The sequence below is a fragment of the Palaemon carinicauda genome, chromosome 41, assembly GCF_036898095.1.
Source record: "Palaemon carinicauda isolate YSFRI2023 chromosome 41, ASM3689809v2, whole genome shotgun sequence".
NCBI classification, from domain to species: Eukaryota; Metazoa; Arthropoda; class Malacostraca; order Decapoda; family Palaemonidae; genus Palaemon; species Palaemon carinicauda.
Window position 1 is genome coordinate 49,256,507 of NC_090765.1, and position 19,175 is coordinate 49,275,681.

Genomic DNA, 19,175 nt, shown 5'->3' on the forward strand with positions numbered 1-19,175 from the left:
AAGGGTAGGCTTCACCTAACTCAAATGCCTATGATTTTTAGTTGCACACCTGTTTCATATTGCAAATGTCATCTTGCTTACTGCATTAAATTATATAACATTGTTTTATTGCAATATTTCATTATGAAGTTTTGATACAATATCTAAGATTTATGATTTCATTTGGATTTGTATTTATATCTGTATGTTTTCCGGTCGAAAGTTTGTAAGTTGAGAACCTTCTATTATGTTAATCCATATTCATTGCCAGCAGCATTAAACCTGTGTCAATATTGTGCAACAGAGAAAATTGTTGGTCCCTATGGTACCACATTCATCTTACTTGGAAACATGGCCAACAGAGTTTCCTCTCTCATAGCATCCACGTCCATTGTTAACCCTTTTACCCCCAGGCTATGTGGAACTTTCCAACCCTTAACCCCCAGGGGTTATTTTTTTTCAAGTACATTTTGCAGTATATTTTTTTAAATTGCTCTAACAGCCTTAATTTTCATCATAGAGGGGTCAGGTTGATCTCATTCTCTTGGAAAATGCCTGAAGTTTCTCAAAACATTATCAAAAATATGCAAAAAAAGTAAATAGCAGTTTTTTGCAAGGAAGTACAGGTACGTCCATGGGGGTAAAGGGATGAGTTTTGTGAAACGTACCAGTACGTCCCTTGAGGGTAAAAGGGTTAATATAACGTTTATTTACACTTTTTATAGTCTCTTAAAAATTTCCACGAGCATTCTATAATAAATCTTAATTCTTAGAAAGTAATATTTCTTAAGCAATTACAGTATAGTAATCACTTTAAGAATAAATTTGTATAATGCTATTATGCTTTGAAAATGGTATGCACATAAAAATAAGAATAAAACCAAGTGCATAGGAGTATTCACATTATTATACATCTCTTGAGAAAATGAGAAAAAGGTTACGTTTATAGTACAGTAAAGTAAAGTACACTGCAATATTATCATACTTGAAGCACATGATACAGTTGAACATCGAGTGGATGGAACGCAGAATGAACTACCAGCGCAAGAAAGTGAATTTGAAGGTTGGGTACAGCCTGTAGTGCATTGCTCACTTTCCCAACAGTAAGCACCAGAGCCGCATAATGGTTGCACACCCTAAAAGATAGAAATATCATCATTAAAACAACAAAATAACAAATATCCATTCTTATCATTTTCAACTAAAATCAATCATTTCAATACTCGCCTGAAATTAATCCTCTTCATTCCTAAAATGGTGTACCTACAGAGGTTCTCATCTTTCTTATGTTTATTTCTGTTTAATTTACTGAGGATAGGAACCTTTTAGTTTTAGCATTATTTACATTACAAAATTAATCTTTTTATAATTTTTTTAGTTATCCTTTTAATAACCTGACATAGATTCCTCAATAATTTCTATTTAATACTTTTAGAGAGAAAATCTTACCATGGAGAACATACAGCTTGTTGGATCCCTGTGCCCAGAACCAATAAAAGAGGTGGTGCATGGTATCTTATGGTATTCCCTAGGGCCATTTACTTAATTGTGGGTTAGCGGGATCAAGATTGTAACCCGATAGTACCTTTGCATGCTATACCCGCCGGCAACCCCATCAACCACTACACCGTGGTTCCCTCCCCACAGAGCTGGGAGCCACTCAGGTGGTGTCCACCTATACCTAAGCAAGATGGTGTTGAAAGGAGCTCATTTCTATGACTACGGTTGACTGGACTTATTTGACTTCATCCTCTACTGTTTCCCAGAAGTGTGAATAAAGTTGGAAGTCTAAGAAGACACCGATGAAAAGGAATCGTAGGAGGAAAAATGCGCATGTTTCTTCCTCTTTCCACTCGTCCCATCAGGTTCTGCAAGCAGAGGTGTCGAAGTCTGAGAGACCCAGAAAACAGCACTACCCCAAGGGGAGAAACTAAAGGGGTTGCTCCAACAGGACCCACAATACTTGGGAACAATATCATGTCAGAGGGGGAGCACACAAAGTGAGAGGAAGTCACAGAATCCCAGAACCCCCAGGCACAAGGGTTGGGGTAAAAGCACAGGGGATGGGGGGCAAGGGGTGACCAAGTCAGGGGAGATGGACAGGAACTCCCCCAGCAGCAGGGCAACACATCCTTTTAGCCCAAGAGCTGCCCAACGTCCAGAAAGGGGAGACCACTACAGACACCACAGGAATCCCCGAGACCTGAACACACTGACCATGCCCTTGACCACTGGCATCACCAAGGTAGACCTTGGCACTGGGGAGCCTACCTGAAAGACCAAAGGAAGCCAAAACCTTCCTTAGATTACACTCATCATCAGTGATAGCACAAACAAAGAAGAGCCTCCAATCTCTGATGAGATGGGGTGAACATTAGGGAAATCCTACATATCACCAGAATCTGAAAGAATACTGACGTAACTCTGAAGGCTCCTTGCTCTCGATGCATACTCCCGGTAGATGAGTTAGGGGTGTCTGCAAAGGAGCTTCACAACCTAACAATCAACAGCTAGTATTCACTTCCTGAAAGAGGAAGACAATGAAAATCAAAATAAAGGCTCAACAATGTATCTGTACTCAATGCAGTCAAACACAAATTTTGACAGGTATGGGGCCAGGGCTCCTCCCCCTCGCTCCCACTTGTCGCTTAACTGCTCATTAAAACAATTCAACAGCCATCCAGCTTGCGCTGATAACATATTCCCTTCCTAAAGGACAATCTCTCTTGGAGATAATGAAGAGAGATTAGTTCACCAAACATTCAACTGGGCTCCACAAAACACTAGAAGAGTTGGCAGACCCAGATCTACCGTAAATGGCTGAGGACTATGAAGTGTAAGGTAGGAAATGATGAATCAAGGAGTATTGATTTAAAAGCTCAAGACAGAGACAACTCGTAAAATCTAACAGAGGCCCTTTGTTTCAATAGACGTAGGAGGAGATGAGGATGATGAAAAGACAATGGTCTGTATTTTCCATAGGAACAAAAATCCTTTTGAAAATCATATTATCCCTTCTATTCATCAATAATCTCCTACTAATTCAATCATAGACTTAACATGATTCCAATCTTATTTCACAAATAAAAAACATACCTCAAATTAAAATGTGCTGTATTGTAACATATTTCAGGAAATATTGAAGGTACAGTACCCTCACTTCCTCTCCCATAAAAGCATATGATAATTTAACCCATGTTCAGGCTTCCTCTTTGTCCAATGGTCTATTAAGAAATGGAATTTATTTCTATGAACCTCCTGTTCACACTGCATTCCTCCTAATACACTTACGCCTCTAGTAATGTAATGAGATTAGAGTCTAAAAACAATAAAATGCTGCACATTTGTATCAATTCTTCAGTCTAAAAGTCAACAGTGAAGCATGAAGATATGTACTTCGCAGCTCCAGATGTCTGATTTTTTGCTTATTTGGAGAAACAGGAGGCCTATCATCTTTGGAAGGGTAACAGATCAGATTTGACCTGGAACAACTATACTCAGCTTCGAGCTTTGGCTCAGAGAATTTATGCCTCAACTGAAAAGGAGTACAATTTAACCATAAAAGAAACACTTTCTGGTACAACTCAGGAACATAAATGGTGGTCTATCCTTAAATCTGCACTCTTTGGTGTAGATGCAACAGTTCCTCCTTTACTTAAACCAGATGGCTCAGTCACTCACTGTCCAAAGGAAAAGGCAACCCTTGTGGCTGATGTTTTTGACAGTAAACAGAGTAATGAAAAACTTGAACTTCCTCATTCCTGTTTTCCTGAGGCTAAACTAACTAGTTTAGCTTTTCGATCTCGTGAGATTAAAGCTCTGTTGGTGGACCTTGATGCTTATGGAGGTGTAGACCCAAATGGTATTTTTCCTTTGTTTTTTATAAAGACAGCAGATTTCTTAGCTCCAAAGTTATCTGTTATTTTGCGCAAGTTAGCAAGAAGAGGAGCTTTTAGCACTAGTTGGAGAATTGGTAATGTTACTCCTCTATGTAAATGTGTTTGTGGTAGCTCAAGTCCCACTGATTACCGCCCAATTTCCATAACTCCCATATTATCTAAAGTTTTTGAACGTCTTCTGGCAAAACGTCTTAATAGGTTTGCTGAAGGTAATCATCTACTCCCTAGTTTGCAATTTGGTTTTCGTAAAGGCCTTGGAGCATGTGATGCCCTTCTTACAATCTCCAATGCTGTACAGAAATCCCTTGATTGTGGTCGGGAAGTTTGTATGATTGGCCTTGATTTTAGTGCTGCCTTTGACCGTGTTAATCATGAGGCCCTTTTTTTCAAACTGAAACAGTTGGGAGTGGGTGGGTCGTTTCTTAGCATTATTATTGATTTTTTAAGTAATAGATCTCAAAGAGTTGTTGTTGATGGGCACCATAGTGATTATAGGAATGTGATATCCGGTGTTCCACAGGGTAGTGTTCTTGGCCCATTACTTTTCATACTATATACACATGACATGTGGTTTGGCCTAGAAAACAAGCTTGTTGCATATGCAGATGATGCTACTCTCTTTGCATCAATTCCATCCCCTGAATGTAGATCTAGGGTTGGTGAATCCCTTAATAGAGATTTAGCTAGAATTAGTGCATGGTGAAAATTATGGGGTATGAAGTTGAATCCTAACAAAACTCAAAGTATGATTGTAAGTAGGTCAAGGACGGTGGCTCCTCAACATCCGGATCTCAGTATTGATAATGTTTCTTTAAATATTTATGACTCTTTCAAAATTTTAGGTGTGATTCTCGACAGTAAATTTACTTTTGAGAAACATATAAGGTCTGTGTCTTCTTCAATTGCACAAAAAATAGGCTTATTGAGAAAGTCTTTCAAGATTTTTGGTGATCAATCTATTCTGAAGAAGTGTTTTAATTCTTTCATTCTACCTTGTTTTGAGTATTGTTCTCCTGTCTGGTCTTCAGCTGCTGATTCTCATCTTAATTTGTTGGACAGAAACTTACGGTCTATTAAATTTCTTATTCCTGATCTAGATATTAATCTCTGGCACCGTCGTTCAATTAGTTCATTATGCATGTTGCATAAGATTTTTCATAACTCTGACCATCCTTTACATTCAGATCTCCCAGGACAATTCTATCCTGTTCGTAATACTAGGAAGGCAGTTAATTCTAATCGCCAGGCCTTCTCCATCACGAGGCTCAATACTACGCAGTACTCTAGAAGTTTTATTCCAGCTGTTACCAAGTTGTGGAATGATCTTCCTAATCGGGTGGTTGAATCAGTAGAACTTCAAAAGTTCAAAGTTGGAGCAAATGCTTTTTTGTTGACCAGGCGGACATGAGTCTTTTTATAGTTTATTTATGACATATTTGTTTTTGATGTTGTTAATAGTTTATATATGACATGTCTGTTTTGACGTTGTTACTTATTTCAGAATGATTTATTGTTAATTTTTTCTCTTCATTTATTAATTTCCTTATTTCCTTTCCTCACTGGGCTATTTTTCCCTGTTGGAGCCCCTGGGCTTATAGCATCTTGCTTTTCCAACTAGGGTTGTAGCTTGGATAGTAATAATAATAATAATAATATAGCTATTATAGTAGTTTTATAATAAATTCTTTAAATTTGTTGGAAAATTCATATAATGGTGGGTTTTAATAATTCATTATTGTAACAAAAATATTCTAGAGTATATTACCCTAATTTTTTTTTTTTAAAGGTAGAATAAATATTTTGACAGCTTTACAACACACTGTCTGAAAATTTCCGTGAATATGATGCAGTCGATACGTTATCTTATTAATTAATTACTAATCCCTATTTCTCAAGTCAACACATTCTTTATAGATATAAACTGAGAATAGTTTTATATGACACATGTATACAGCTCCATTTCCAGGAAAATAATATACAGGTTGAGAATCGTTTATCCGAAATTTTGAAACAAAGTTTTTGAAAAGATGAAAAGAAAATTTCAGTGCTGAGAAGGTTCCACAAAGTCCAGCTGTTCAGTTTCTCATGTAACCTACCACATGGTATCACTTTGCTGCTAGAAGTTGCCATAGAAACCTTATGCTCCATAATCATTCTCATTTTGACCTTTTTTTTAGCTCACTGGTTCTAGATATATTCAAAATGTCAATAAATCATGGAGATACGCTAATAGTAAAATGAATGAGAGAGCATTTGAGATACACTTATACCAAAAGAGGAGCATTTGAAATACACTTATAGTTAATAGTGAAAAGAAAGAGCATTTGATACGATTTTAGCTATTAATGAAAAGAAAGAGTATTTGAGATATACTTACTGCAATCAGTGAGAAAAAAAGAGAGCATTTAGGTTCATTTAAAAAAAGTTATATTGTTGATAAAACATGAAAATGCCGTAAGCGTAAGTAATATATCAGTCATACTCTACGTAACGTTATTTGTAACAACTACGGCAACTGTTTACGACCGCTTGTTCATAACAAAACAGCTGTTTTTCATTTGGTTATTTATAGCTGTATGCATTACTAAACATATTTTTATTGCTTTTATCATTCTCCTTTGGTTTTAACTCATTGAAATGGAAGTTGAGATAAAAGAGGTTAGTTTATCATACTGTAATGTTATTTGGTCACATAACTCGTACGATTGATAAAATACGTGATAAAATCATTTCTTTTTGCGGTTGAAAATATGTTATTTTTATTAATAAAATAAATTTTTGAATATACTTACCCGATAATCATGTAGCTGTCAACTCCGTTGCCCGACAGAATTCTATGGAGGGATACGCCAGCTATCACAATACTAGAAGGGGGTGTATTTACCAGCGCCACCTGTGGCCAGGTACTCAAGTACTTCTTGTTGACACCTCCTCAATTATTCCTCGGTCCACTGGTTCTCTATGGGGAGGAAGGGAGGGTCGATTAAATCATGATTATTGGGTAAGTATATTCAAAAATTTATTTTATTAATAAAAATAACATTTTTCAATATTAAACTTACCCGATAATCATGTAGCTGATTCACACCCAGGGGGGTGGGTGAAAACCAGTGTACAAGATTAAAGGATAGCTAAGTATCCCATATTTCATATAATCAGTTATCCACAATAACAATGAAATAATAAGTACCTGGTAAGGAAGTCGACTTGAACCGTTACTCTGCCTTTAATAAGATCGTCTTCCTTACTGAGCGCAGCGTTCCTCTTGGGAGGCTGAATCAACTCAAAGGTGCTAAAGTATACAGGGCTGCAACCCATACTAAAGGACCTCATCACAACCTTTAACCTTGGCGCTTCTCAAGAAAGAATTGACCACCCGCCAAATCAACAAGGATGTGGAAGGCTTCTTAGCCGACCGTACAACCCATAAAAAGTATTCAAGAGAAAGGTTAAAAAGTTATGGGATTATGGGAATGTAGTGGCTGAGCCCTCGCCTACTACTGCATTCGTTGCTACGAATAGACCCAGGGTGTAGCAGTACTCGTAAAGAGACTGGACCTCTTTGAGATAGAATGATGCGAACACTGACTTGTTTCTCCAATAGGTTGCATCCATAACACTCTGCAGAGAACGGTTCTGTTTGAAGGCCACTGAAGTAGCCACAGCTCTCACTTCATGTGTCCTTACCTTCAGCAAAGCAAGGTCTTCTTCCTTCAGATGAGAATTTGCTTCTCTAATCAGAAGCCTGATGTAGTAAGAAACAGTTCTTAGACATTGGTAGAGAAGGCTTCTTGATAGCACACCATAAGGCTTCTGATTGTCCTCGTAATGGTTTTGACCTTTAGATAGTACTTAAGAGCTCTAACTGGGCAAAGTACTCTCTCCAGTTCGTTCCCCACCATGTTGGACAGGCTTGGGATCTCGAACGACTTAGGCCAAGGACGGGAAGGAAGCTCGTTTTTAGCCAAAAAACCGAGCTGTAAGGAACATGTAGCCGTTTCAGATGTGAAACCTATGTTCCTGCTGAAGGCGTGGATCTCACTTACTCTTTTACCTGTTGCTAAGCACACGAGGAAAAGAGTTTTTTAATGTGAGGTCCTTAAAAGAGGCTGATTGGAGCGGATCAAATCCTGATGACATTAGGAACCTTAGGACCACGTCTAGATTCCAGCCTGGAGTGGACAACCGACGTTCCTTTGAGGTCTCAAAAGACCTAAGGAGGTCCTGTAGATCTTTGTTGGAGGAAAGATCCAAGCCTCTGTGGCGGAAAACCGCTGCCAACAAACTTCTGTAACCCTTGATCGTAGGAGCTGATAGGGAACTTACGTTCCTTAGATGTAACAGGAAGTCAGCAATCTGGGTTACATTGGTACTGGTTGAGGAAAACTGCATTGGCCTTGCACCAGCTTCGGAAGACTTCCCATAAAGACTGATAGACTCTGAGAGTGGATGTCGTCCTTGCTCTGGCAATCGCTCTGGCTGCCTCCTTCGAAAAGCCTCTAGCTCTTGAGAGTCTTTCGATAGTCTGAAGGCAGTCAGACGAAGAGCATGGAGGTTGGGTGTACCTTCTTTACGTGAGGTTGACGCAGAAGGTCCACTCTAGGAGGAAGAGTCCTGGGAACGTCGACCAGCCATTGCAGTACCTCAGTGAACCATTCTCTCGCGGGCCAGAGGGGAGCAACCAACGTCAGCCGTGTCCCTTTGTGAGAGGCGAACTTCTGAAGTACCCTGTTGACAATCTTGAACGGCGGGAATGCATACAGGTTGAGATGGGACCAATCCAGCAGAAAGGCATCCACGCGAACTGCTGCTGGGTCTGGAATCGGAGAACAATACAAGAGGAGCCTCTTGGTCATCGAGGTAGCGAATAGATCTATGGTTGGCTGACCCCACAGGGCCCAAAGTCTGCTGCAAACATTCTTGTGAAGGGTCCACTCTGTGGGGAAGACCTGACCCTTCCGGCTGAGGCGATCTGCCATGACATTCATATCGCCCTGAATGAGCCTCGTTACCAGCGTGAGCTTTCGATCTTTTGACCAAATGAGGAGGTCCCTTGCGATCTCGAACAACTTCCTCGAATGAGTCCCTCCCTGCTTGGAGATGTAAGCCAAGGCTGTGGTGTAGTCGGAGTTCACCTCCACCACCTTGTTAAGCTGGAGGGACTTGAAGTTTATCAAGGCCAAATGAACTGCCAACAACTCCTTGCAATAGATGTGAAGTGTCCTTTGCTCCTGATTCCATGTTCCCGAGCATTCCTGTCCGTCCAGTGTCGCACCCCAGCCCGTGTCCGATGCGTCCGAGAAGAGACGGTGGTCGGAGGACTGAACAGCCAATGGTAGACCTTCCTTGAGAAGAATGCTGTTCTTCCACCACGTTAGAGTAGACCTCATCTCTTCGGAAACAGGAACTGAGCCCGTCTCTAGCGTCATGTCCTTTATCCAGTGAGCAGCTAGATGATACTGAAGGGGGCGGAGGTGGAGTCTCCCTAACTCGATGAACAGGGCCAGCGATGAAAGTGTCCCTGTTAGACTCATCCACTGCCTGACTAAGCATCGGTTCCTTCTCAGCATGCTCTGGATGCATTCTAGGGCTTGGAAGATCCTTGGGGCCGACGGACAAGTCCGAAAAGCTCGACTCTGAAGATCCATACCCAAGGAGACAATGGTCTGGGATGGAACGAGCTGAGACTCCTCAAAATTGACCAGGAGGCCCAGTTCCTTGGTCAGATCCATAGTCCATTTGAAAATCTCCAGACAGCGACGACTTGAGGGAGCTCTTAAAAGCCAGTCGTCTGACGGAGCCGGACACAAGATCATGATACTGCTGCACAGTCTGTAAACTGTCAATCATGGGCAAGCGAGGAAGTACAGTGACAACCCGAATCTGTCTAGACTGTCTGGGTCGTACAGACAACTCCTTAACGGGTTGCTGAGGTTGCCCACTGCGTCACAACAAGTCCCTTCTGTTGGTTGTTGAACGTCTTCCCCGTGACACATTGACTCCGTAAACAAAAAATCCTCTAACAAGGACTAAGCTTGGACTGCATGTCATGCAACACAGCTCAAGGTCTATGGGAGCAGGTGTGGTAACAGACGGGATTAGCGGCTGAAGTGTAACCATTACCTTCCTTGTAAGCATGTTATGCTTAAATAAAAGTCCATAAGAGGTTATGCAGCTAAAGGCTCCCTCCAAATGACAGAGTCCTCAAGGGAATATCAGAAGGAGGGAGAAAAGAACTTTCTCATCTACAGGGACCTTATCCTAGAAAAGCTAAGTTCTCTGAGTGAGGGTTCACTGGTGCAAAGCAGCAGACTAGAAGGCAACGTTATGAAACTGCTTGACAGTCTAGTGAGTTGGCAACAACCCAAGATGTGTTGAGAAGCATGCGGTAAGGTATGCAGAGCATGATGTATGCAGAGTATGCTGTATGCAGAGCATGCTGTATGTAGAGCATGTTGTATGCAGAGCATGCTGAATGCAGAGCATGCTGTATGCAGAGCATGTTGTATGCAGAGCATGCTGAATGCAGAGCATGCTGAATGCTGAGCATGTAGTAAGTAGAGCCTGCTGTAAGCAGAGCGTGTGCATGGCGTTTAACATTTCTCAGAAATTCCATGACCAGTGCTAGAGTGCTTTATGCATGCTTGCATGGGGTTTAAACCATGGTATGCTGAACAGCAGAGTCAGAACGAGCTGGAACAACAACAGAGGTTTCCTCAACTTGAGGGAAAACCTGAGGTTCAGACTGCATAGGCTGAACAACAGACGGAGCAGAAGGCAGGTGCAAGGGTGAAGGAGGTTGACTCCTAGCAAGAGTTGCACCCAAGGATTGCACCAGCTGAGCGGAGGACGGAGGCGGAGTAGTCCGTTCCTGTTCCTGAGAGATGAGTGGAGCATGAGAAGGTTGAGGCTGCGCAGAACAAGGTAAAGTTCTAGCAAGCTGAGGCTCCTGAGGCGCAAGTGCATGGAGTAGATGAGCTTGCCAAGATGAGGGTTGAACTCGGTGCAGCGCTGGTTGAGCAGACAGACTCACGGAGGGGAGAGGTTGTTGTACCCCAACCGAGAGTTGCACCACTGGTGGAGCAGCAAGGGGAGGAGGAGGAAGAGTGTAACTCTCCTGATCCCAAAGCAAGGGTTGCCTTAAAGAAGGCTGAGGCTGAACAACACTGTGAACAGCAAACTCCGAAAGTGGTTCAACATCGTACGCCTGGCAGATGGTGCTGCGACCAGGCGGAGCAGGTGCAGGCTGAGCGAGCACAGGCGGAGCAGGTGCAGGCTGGGCGAGCACAGGTGCAGCGAGAACAGGTGGAGGGAGTGCAGGAGGTGCAACACTCTCAGCCCGACACTCACGCATCAAGTCCGAAAGCTGTGCTTGCATGGACTGTAGAAGAGTCCACAACATCATACGCCTGGCAGATGGTACTGTGATCAGGCGGAGCGAGTGTAGGAGGAGGGAGTGTAGGCGGAGGCGTAGGAGCAACACTCTCAGCCCGACACTCACTCATCAAGTCCGAAAGCTGTGCTTGCATGGACTGTAGTAGAGTCCACAACATCGTACGCCTGGCAGATGGTACTGTGATCAGGCGGAGCGAGTGTAGGAGGAGGGAGTGTAGGCGGAGGCGGAGGAGCAACACTCTCAGCCCGACACTCACTCATCAAGTCCGAAAGCTGTGCTTGCATGGACTGTAGTAGAGTTCACAACATCGTACGCCTGGCAGATGGTGCTGCGACCAGGCGGAGCAGGTGCAGGCTGGGCGAGCACAGGCGGAGCAGGTGCAGGCTGGGCGAGCACAGGTGCAGCGAGAACAGGTGGAGGGAGTGCAGGCGGTGCAACACTCTCAGCCCGACACTCACGCATCAAGACCGAAAGTTGTGACTGTATGGACTGCAGTAGAGTAAACTTGGGGTCGGCAGACACTAAGTTCTGCTGAGGTAAAGCCTTAACAGCAGAGATCTGTTGTGGCAGAACCTTACTCCTCTTAGTCGGAGTGTAATCAACTGATGACTGAGGAGAGTCAGAGCTAACCCAATGACTGCATTCGGGTTGTGAACTTTAACTTCGTACGTCTGGCATAGGTCTGGACTTAACGTTTAAGAAGTCTTGAGACCTGAGACCAGCGTTACTCTGCCTTTATTTTCTCCCCTAATCTCTTCTGCAGACGAGCAAAATAAGGGCTCAATCGTCTGCGGGTGGGAGTGACGGTCTCGGTAAGACACGCCCACAACCACCGAGAATACTTCTGTGCGCCGATCAAGGCCTGCTGAACCCTTATGCCCTTCGACATTGCTTCTCCCCTGGGCTTGGGAGCTTGCAAGAGGTCCCGGACTGGGAGGACAACTGGCGCGCACAAAAGTACCCTCACGCACTAATCACTTTGATTTCTGTTTGCACTTATTTCACTGAACTCGAAACTTTAAGTGGTTTGTACCTGAAATACGCAATTCTATCCTTTCTCAAAGTTAGTAATTGCGAAAACAGAATTACAATGTAACAGAAAAATCTAATGAAAGATAAATCAGTGGTTGGAAAGAGACTAAACACTAGATCACTCTAGAAACGTTTAGTTTCTTCCCCTAAAGAGACTAGGGAGAAGAGCAAAAAAAAAAAAAACGATAACGACGTTACTCGTACGCCTGGCAGGCTTGAATGAAACGTTTATCCTCTTTCTCCCTCCGTCTCTATCTCTCTCTCTCTCTCTCTCTCTTGACTTAGAACCTGAGAGAAGAGCCCAATCATATATATCGTTAAAACATATTATTGTTAAAGGAAAAAAACTGAAAAGTTCCTTTATTAGGATCAAAACCATTAAGTTAAGAAAGAATGAACAAAACGCTAGACACGGTTACTCTTACTGCAACGTGAAACCGTGAACATTCTTTCTCTATCGTAACGATAGAGTGCAAGTTGAACGTTCTGAACGTCAACAACTGCAGAGACAAAACAAAACGTTAGTTCAGCTTTGAAAACAGTACGAGACTGTCAAAGAAAATCTTTCAAACTCTGTGGCGGAAATAGCATAATATGTTAACAGGTAAAACCGAAATGACGGGCTCAAAGTTTATTAACTTCGGTAAAAGACCGCCTACTATTAGGAAGGTCGAATATAAACAAATATAAAAATTAATTTTAATGAGTTTATAATAAAAGGAAGTTAATCGAAGAGGCCTATAAGAGGCGGAGAGATATAAAATAAATCTATAACTTTGTTAAGCAAAATTAAGAAAGAGAGTCTATACTCTCTTAGACACCAACACTTCCGTCTAAGGGAAGGGTCGGCCATTGAAAGGTGAACGAGAGTTCATACTCTCTCGTCACCAAAATTAATCAAATTAATTCCAAAAGCTAACTAAGCTAATATAGAAGTTTTCCAGTAAAGCGACAGCCGAAATTAAAGAGAAATACTTCACCAAAGCCGTGAAAATACTCCAAGAACATAAGCGTATCCCAGAACGTCTTGCCGGAAGCACGACAGAGGAATAATTGAGGAGGTGTCAACAAGAAGTACTTGAGTACCTGGCCACAGGTGGCGCTGGTAAATACACCCCCTTCTAGTATTGTGATAGCTGGCGTATCCCTCCATAGAATTCTGTCGGGCAACGGAGTTGACAGCTACATGATTATCGGGTAAGTTTAATATTGAAAACTGAGGGTTGAACAATGTGAGAGATTGCAAGTTACAGAAATATTTAAGATATTACTGTAATTTACCTTATTTTCTATGTCAAAAAAGGACTATTTAAAAAAACATATTAAAATAAAAAAAAAAACTTATCTGCCTCCAAAAGCCAGCGATATAGATTTAAATATAACATTCATAATTTCACGATGTACTGTGATATGGCGAGTTCTTAATGTGAATCTATACAATAAATACATAAGAAATGCATAAAAAATAAAATGTAGACCTAAAAATAAATATTCATCATCACTATATTATAGTAGCACCTACATTTACTTGGCTGAATTAACTTGAGATGAATTAGTGAAACATATTGCCTAATGAAATACTATGCAAATGTCTAAAACTTTGTTCACCCCAACAAGGTTTAGGGGAATCATAGAAAATGCCACACTATCCACCTATGTAATTTAATATAATTTAAAAGCGTTTATTTTAGCAAGTTGATGGATATCAAGATCCAGACTACCCTTCCAGTTTTCTATATCTCAATCTAGCTGACTTGAATGATTAGGATTGTGGCAGCAAATTTTCAGAACCCTCATTGAAAGAAACACTTTGAAAACTAGACAACTTTGGTAGTTAAGTTAGGTTGGCAATGGGACAGGCGCGACGAGAAGTTACCATTTTATGAGAGAATTCGCTGAACAGAACTTTAACAAATTAAGTTAGCATTGTCAAGAGCTTATGAAGCCCAGCACTATCAAAATCTTACTCATTGTGTGAATTTTCTGAAGGTGGAGGCTTGTTATTATCAACATCCCAGCTTCAATCAACTAGCATAGCTTTCCTTGGCTTTTCCCTTGAACTAACAACAATTTCCCTTTAGCACTTGCACTGTTTACTTGATCGGAAGCCATTACAATGTACAATCACAGGAGAGGTACCATTAAGGAAACAACTTTTCACAGCATAAATCAAATCACAGTATCGGTGCCTGTGATACACCAAGGGAATGGGGATAGTGAACTTCCAGAAACATACTCCACATAGTAATTACTTAGAAAACAAGGAAAAAACATCCTGATGCGCAGTACAGTAATAAGCAAACAACCTGAAATACATCTTTCCAGTAGCCAGTGACTGAAAAAACTGAAGACAAGACTATCTGACACAACCACCTGGGGTTCTTACCACTTACTGCCACAGGATTCCATTCCTTTGTTTAACAAAAGAAAATGGGAAATTTCTTAAATCTTTAAAATTTTACAGATAAATTTCAGTTAAACTGGGATTTTGGAGAAGACGCAACATGAACATTAGGTGTAATTCATAAAACAATCAGCCTTTCAGTATATTTTCTGGTTTAGATTTCTTCCCTTATTTGGCAGAAAACTGGCAGAGGTCACTAACAGGTAGCTTACTTGGACAACAATCACTCCTGCTCACCGTTCTACATTTAGTTTTGATCCTTTAGGAAGTTTATGTCACCTTAGTTTCCACAGTATAGACATTACCTTTCAATCTAATTTCTCTGACACAAGGTAAGGCTGAAAACAGTTTATTCCAATAATTTTTCTCTACCTTTTTTGTATCACCTTCCCCAATAGCTTTTCAAAATAATCTCAAGCAATATTTCTCTTTACTTTTGTCTAAACTGCAGTGCATCATATTATTTTTTTTACTTTCTATATTACTATTATTATATGCTATGTAGCTTTATGGTCCAACATCTTTCTTTACAGTTTTTATATATGGTAATGTATTTTAGTCAACTCATTAATACCTGGTTCTCCAGCTGCTTTAGGTCTCTTACGTAAATCTCAAGAACACTATAATTTCTTTGAGAAACATGCAATCTCCTGGTCAGTCCTTACAAGACTTATAATTCTAACTTCAAACTATTTAAGACCTTTTAGTTCTAATTTTGTTACAAGGTTTGAATCTATCCATAATACCTTCTTCAAACATAATTCTTCCAATCCCTTTCTGGGTCAAATTAAGTGAAATGTATAAGGGGAATTTACAATTTAGCTTTGAAACATGGGCTCCTCTATTTTGTGAACTTTTGAGAAATGCAAGTCAGGAAACTTAACAATTCTTATGTATTCAATTAGATCTGACATCAAGTTTACAGACCAATATTCCTATCAATATTTTTTATTTTCTCTTTCTGGTTAGATTTTCATTTATGCTACAACAGTATTTCTAGTGTTTTTTCACATGGATCTATATTTCCGTGACTAAACATTTTCCCATTTTCATTCAAAACTTTCTTGAGCCATTAGGCTATTATATGGTAATGATACTACTCTTGATATGTCTATTCCATTCCCTTCCAAACCTCTAATCAAGCATCATATAAAATAAGTGTATCAAGATAGGATGTTGTCACCTATGTTATTTATCCTCCTCATGGATTTTGTAATGAGTAGAACAGTTGAAGGTGGTGGAGAAGGATTGGACTGGATTAGTGATAGGAAATTACCTGACCTTGAGTATGCTGATGATGCTCTCCTTAGCAGAACACCACAGGATTTTCAATGCTTGCTAACCAGAATGCATGAAATATCACACGAGGTTGGGCTCAAGATAAATACAGTAGAAGAAAGACAGAAATGATGAGAACGGAGTATGCAATGGAAGATGAAATATCATTGAAAGGAGAAAGGATTAATTAGGTACTGTAGAATCATTCAAGTATTTAGGAACTATAATCTCCAATACGGGGCCATTAGAATTAAAGTTTAGTGAAAAATTGAAAATGGCAAATCAGACAATGGCTGGGTAAAGTAAAATTCGGAAATCAAATCGCCTGAAATTACATATAAAAATCAGGCTATATATCAATTCAGTGAGACCTGCGTTACTGTATGGACATGAGTCGTGGTATGACAATAAAACAATCTCCAACAGATTTAGTTGATTTGAGAACAAAGCCCTCAGAAGAATATTGGGAGTTAAATGGCAAGACAGGATTAGAAATGAATCTATGAGAGACTACTCGAGTGCCATCTGTGGATGAGATCATGGTGAGGGGTAGATGGAGATGGTTTGGGCATGCTCTTTGCACTCCCCAAGAGAGATTAGTTCACCAAACATTTAACTAGGTTCCCCAAGGCATTGGAAGAGTTGGAAGACTCAGGCCTATATGGCTGAGAACTATGAAATGTGAAGTGGGAGATGATGAGTGGAGAAGTATTGAATCAAAAGCTCAAGATAGAGACAACTGGCGAAATCTAACCGAGGCCCTTTGCGTCAATAGGTGTAGGAGATGACGATGATGATCATTTGAATAAAAGTTAGACTAACAGATCACTGGTACAGCACAGTATTTACTATTTACGATGTTGCATCTTTGGAGAAATACAATTTAAAAGTACTTTGTACCTTAAAAAATTGAAATTTATTGTTGTGCCGTATTTAATGACATTTCACTTCCTTTTCTATTTATATGGCAATTACTCCAACAAGTTTTCACATACTATAAGAATTAACCGATTTGAGAGCACCTAATTCACTAGAAATGTCTTCCATTCTAATGAAACTGCCTTTTTCTTGTGTTATAAGGTTTTCTATAAAACAACTTTTTGTATTTCTTGACTATAGTAGCAAATTTTCATACTTGACACTACGTAATATTTTTGATACACACGCAATCTAAACCACTTGAAAACAAAAACTTATCCTTCATAACAAAGTTAAGGAAACCCCTCAACAAAAACTTACATAAATTGCAACCCATCCAGTTGCTGCTGCATTCACTTCAATTCTTGCAATTCTACCTCCTCTGGCTGGAGTAGTGTCTAATATAATAAGATCACCAACAGCCACTGTAGCTGGAGTAAGAAGAGTGCCAGTCCCTAAAATGGAGCCATATACTGCTGACAATTCTCCTGTAAAATTGATTATTCATTAATTAATGTGTCACAATATATGTAGGTTCTTTTTGAAAGGGAATGTTCAAGTCTCCCGATTCCTTTTTTTTAATGTAATAGAAGAGCTAAGACCCTTCCACACGAGGGGCAAATAAACTGCGGGCAGACACTGTTATCTATTTTATTACATAGGTGACGATCATGTGTGTAGATGACGTCATAGACGAAGAAACAACGGGCAAACCATTGAAGTGCTCGTGCATGTTATTGAGGCACTGGATGGGTGCCTGACTATTGTCAGACACAACTGTGACTGCACTCTGCCCTCTGCCTGGCATCCGGCCCAAGTCATACGTTTGCCTGTCTAGGACTACTGTCTGCCTTGTACAGTTTGATCTGGTAACTCTGCTTCAAAGCGAAAGAATTACAGACAAATCAGAGAGCCCAACCAGCATTTGCCCTTCAAGTAGAAGGGACTTAACTCTTCACTATAAAAAACTCAACTGATACACAATGCAAAGAAGCATTTTCCCAGTCTCTTCACCATTTCATTTCAAAGAATCCCTATTTTCACTATTACCTAACAGGGTGACATGTATTTCTTTACAATTTATATATATGACATATCTATTTTATCGTTGTTACTGATCTTTAGATATTCAATAATCATTATTTCTCATGTAGTTTATTTATTTCCTTATTTTCTCTCCTCACTGGGCTACTTTTCCCTGCAACGAGGCCTTACACTTACGACCTCCTGCTTTCCCAACTAGGGTACTTGTTGTTGTTGTTATAATAATAATAATAATAATAATAATAATAATAATAATAATAATAATAATAATAATAATGATAATAATAATAATAGTAATAATAATAATAAAAGTTAACCATCTGAACTTAAATGTTGTTGTTGTTGTTGTTGTTGTTTAACCATAAAAGAAACACTTTCTGGTACAACTCAGGAACATAAATGGTGGTCTACCCTTAAATCTGCACTCTTTGGTGTAGATGCAACAGTTCCTCCTTTACTTAAACCAGATGGCTCAGTCACTCACTGTCCAAAGGAAAAGGCAACTCTTTTGGCTGATGTTTTTGACAGTAAACAGAGTAATGAAAAACTTGAACTTCCTCATTCCTGTTTTCCTGAGGCTAAACTAACTAGTTTAGCTTTTCGATCTCGTGAGATTAAAGCTCTGTTGATGGACCTTGATGCTTATGGAGGTGTAGACCCAAATGGTATTTTTCCTTTGTTTTTTATAAAGACAGCAGATTTCTTAGCTCCAAAGTTATCTGTTATTTTGCGCAAGTTAGCAAGAAGAGGAGCTTTTAGCACTAGTTGGAGAATTGGTAATGTTACTCCTCTATGTAAATGTGTTTGTGGTAGCTCAAGTCCCACTGATTACCGCCCAATTTCCATAACTCCCATATTATCTAAAGTTTTTGAACGTCTTCTGGCAAAACGTCTTAATAGGTTTGCTGAAGGTAATCATCTACTCCCTAGTTTGCAATTTGGTTTTCGTAAAGGCCTTGGAGCATGTGATGCCCTTCTTACAATCTCCAATGCTGTACAGAAGTCCCTTGATTGTGGTCGGGAAGCTCGTATGATTGGCCTTGATTTTAGTGCTGCCTTTGACCGTGTTAATCATGAGGCCCTTGTTTTCAAACTGAAACAGTTGGGAGTGGGTGGGTCGTTTCTTAGCATTATTATTGATTTTTTAAGTAATAGATCTCAAAGAGTTGTTGTTGATGGGCACCATAGTGATTATAGGAATGTGATATCCGGTGTTCCACAGGGT

General features: G+C 40.2%; 1 protein-coding gene across 1 annotated transcript in view; it reads right to left on the reverse strand.

Annotated features, from left to right (window-relative positions):
• The window catches only part of LOC137632419 (uncharacterized), a 342,058-nt gene that overhangs the window by 287,233 nt on the left and 35,650 nt on the right, over window positions 1–19,175 (reverse strand). Inside the window, 2 exon segments of the mRNA XM_068364351.1 lie at window positions 965–1,115; window positions 17,228–17,394. Coding sequence (XP_068220452.1) covers window positions 965–1,115; window positions 17,228–17,394 — 318 coding nt within the window.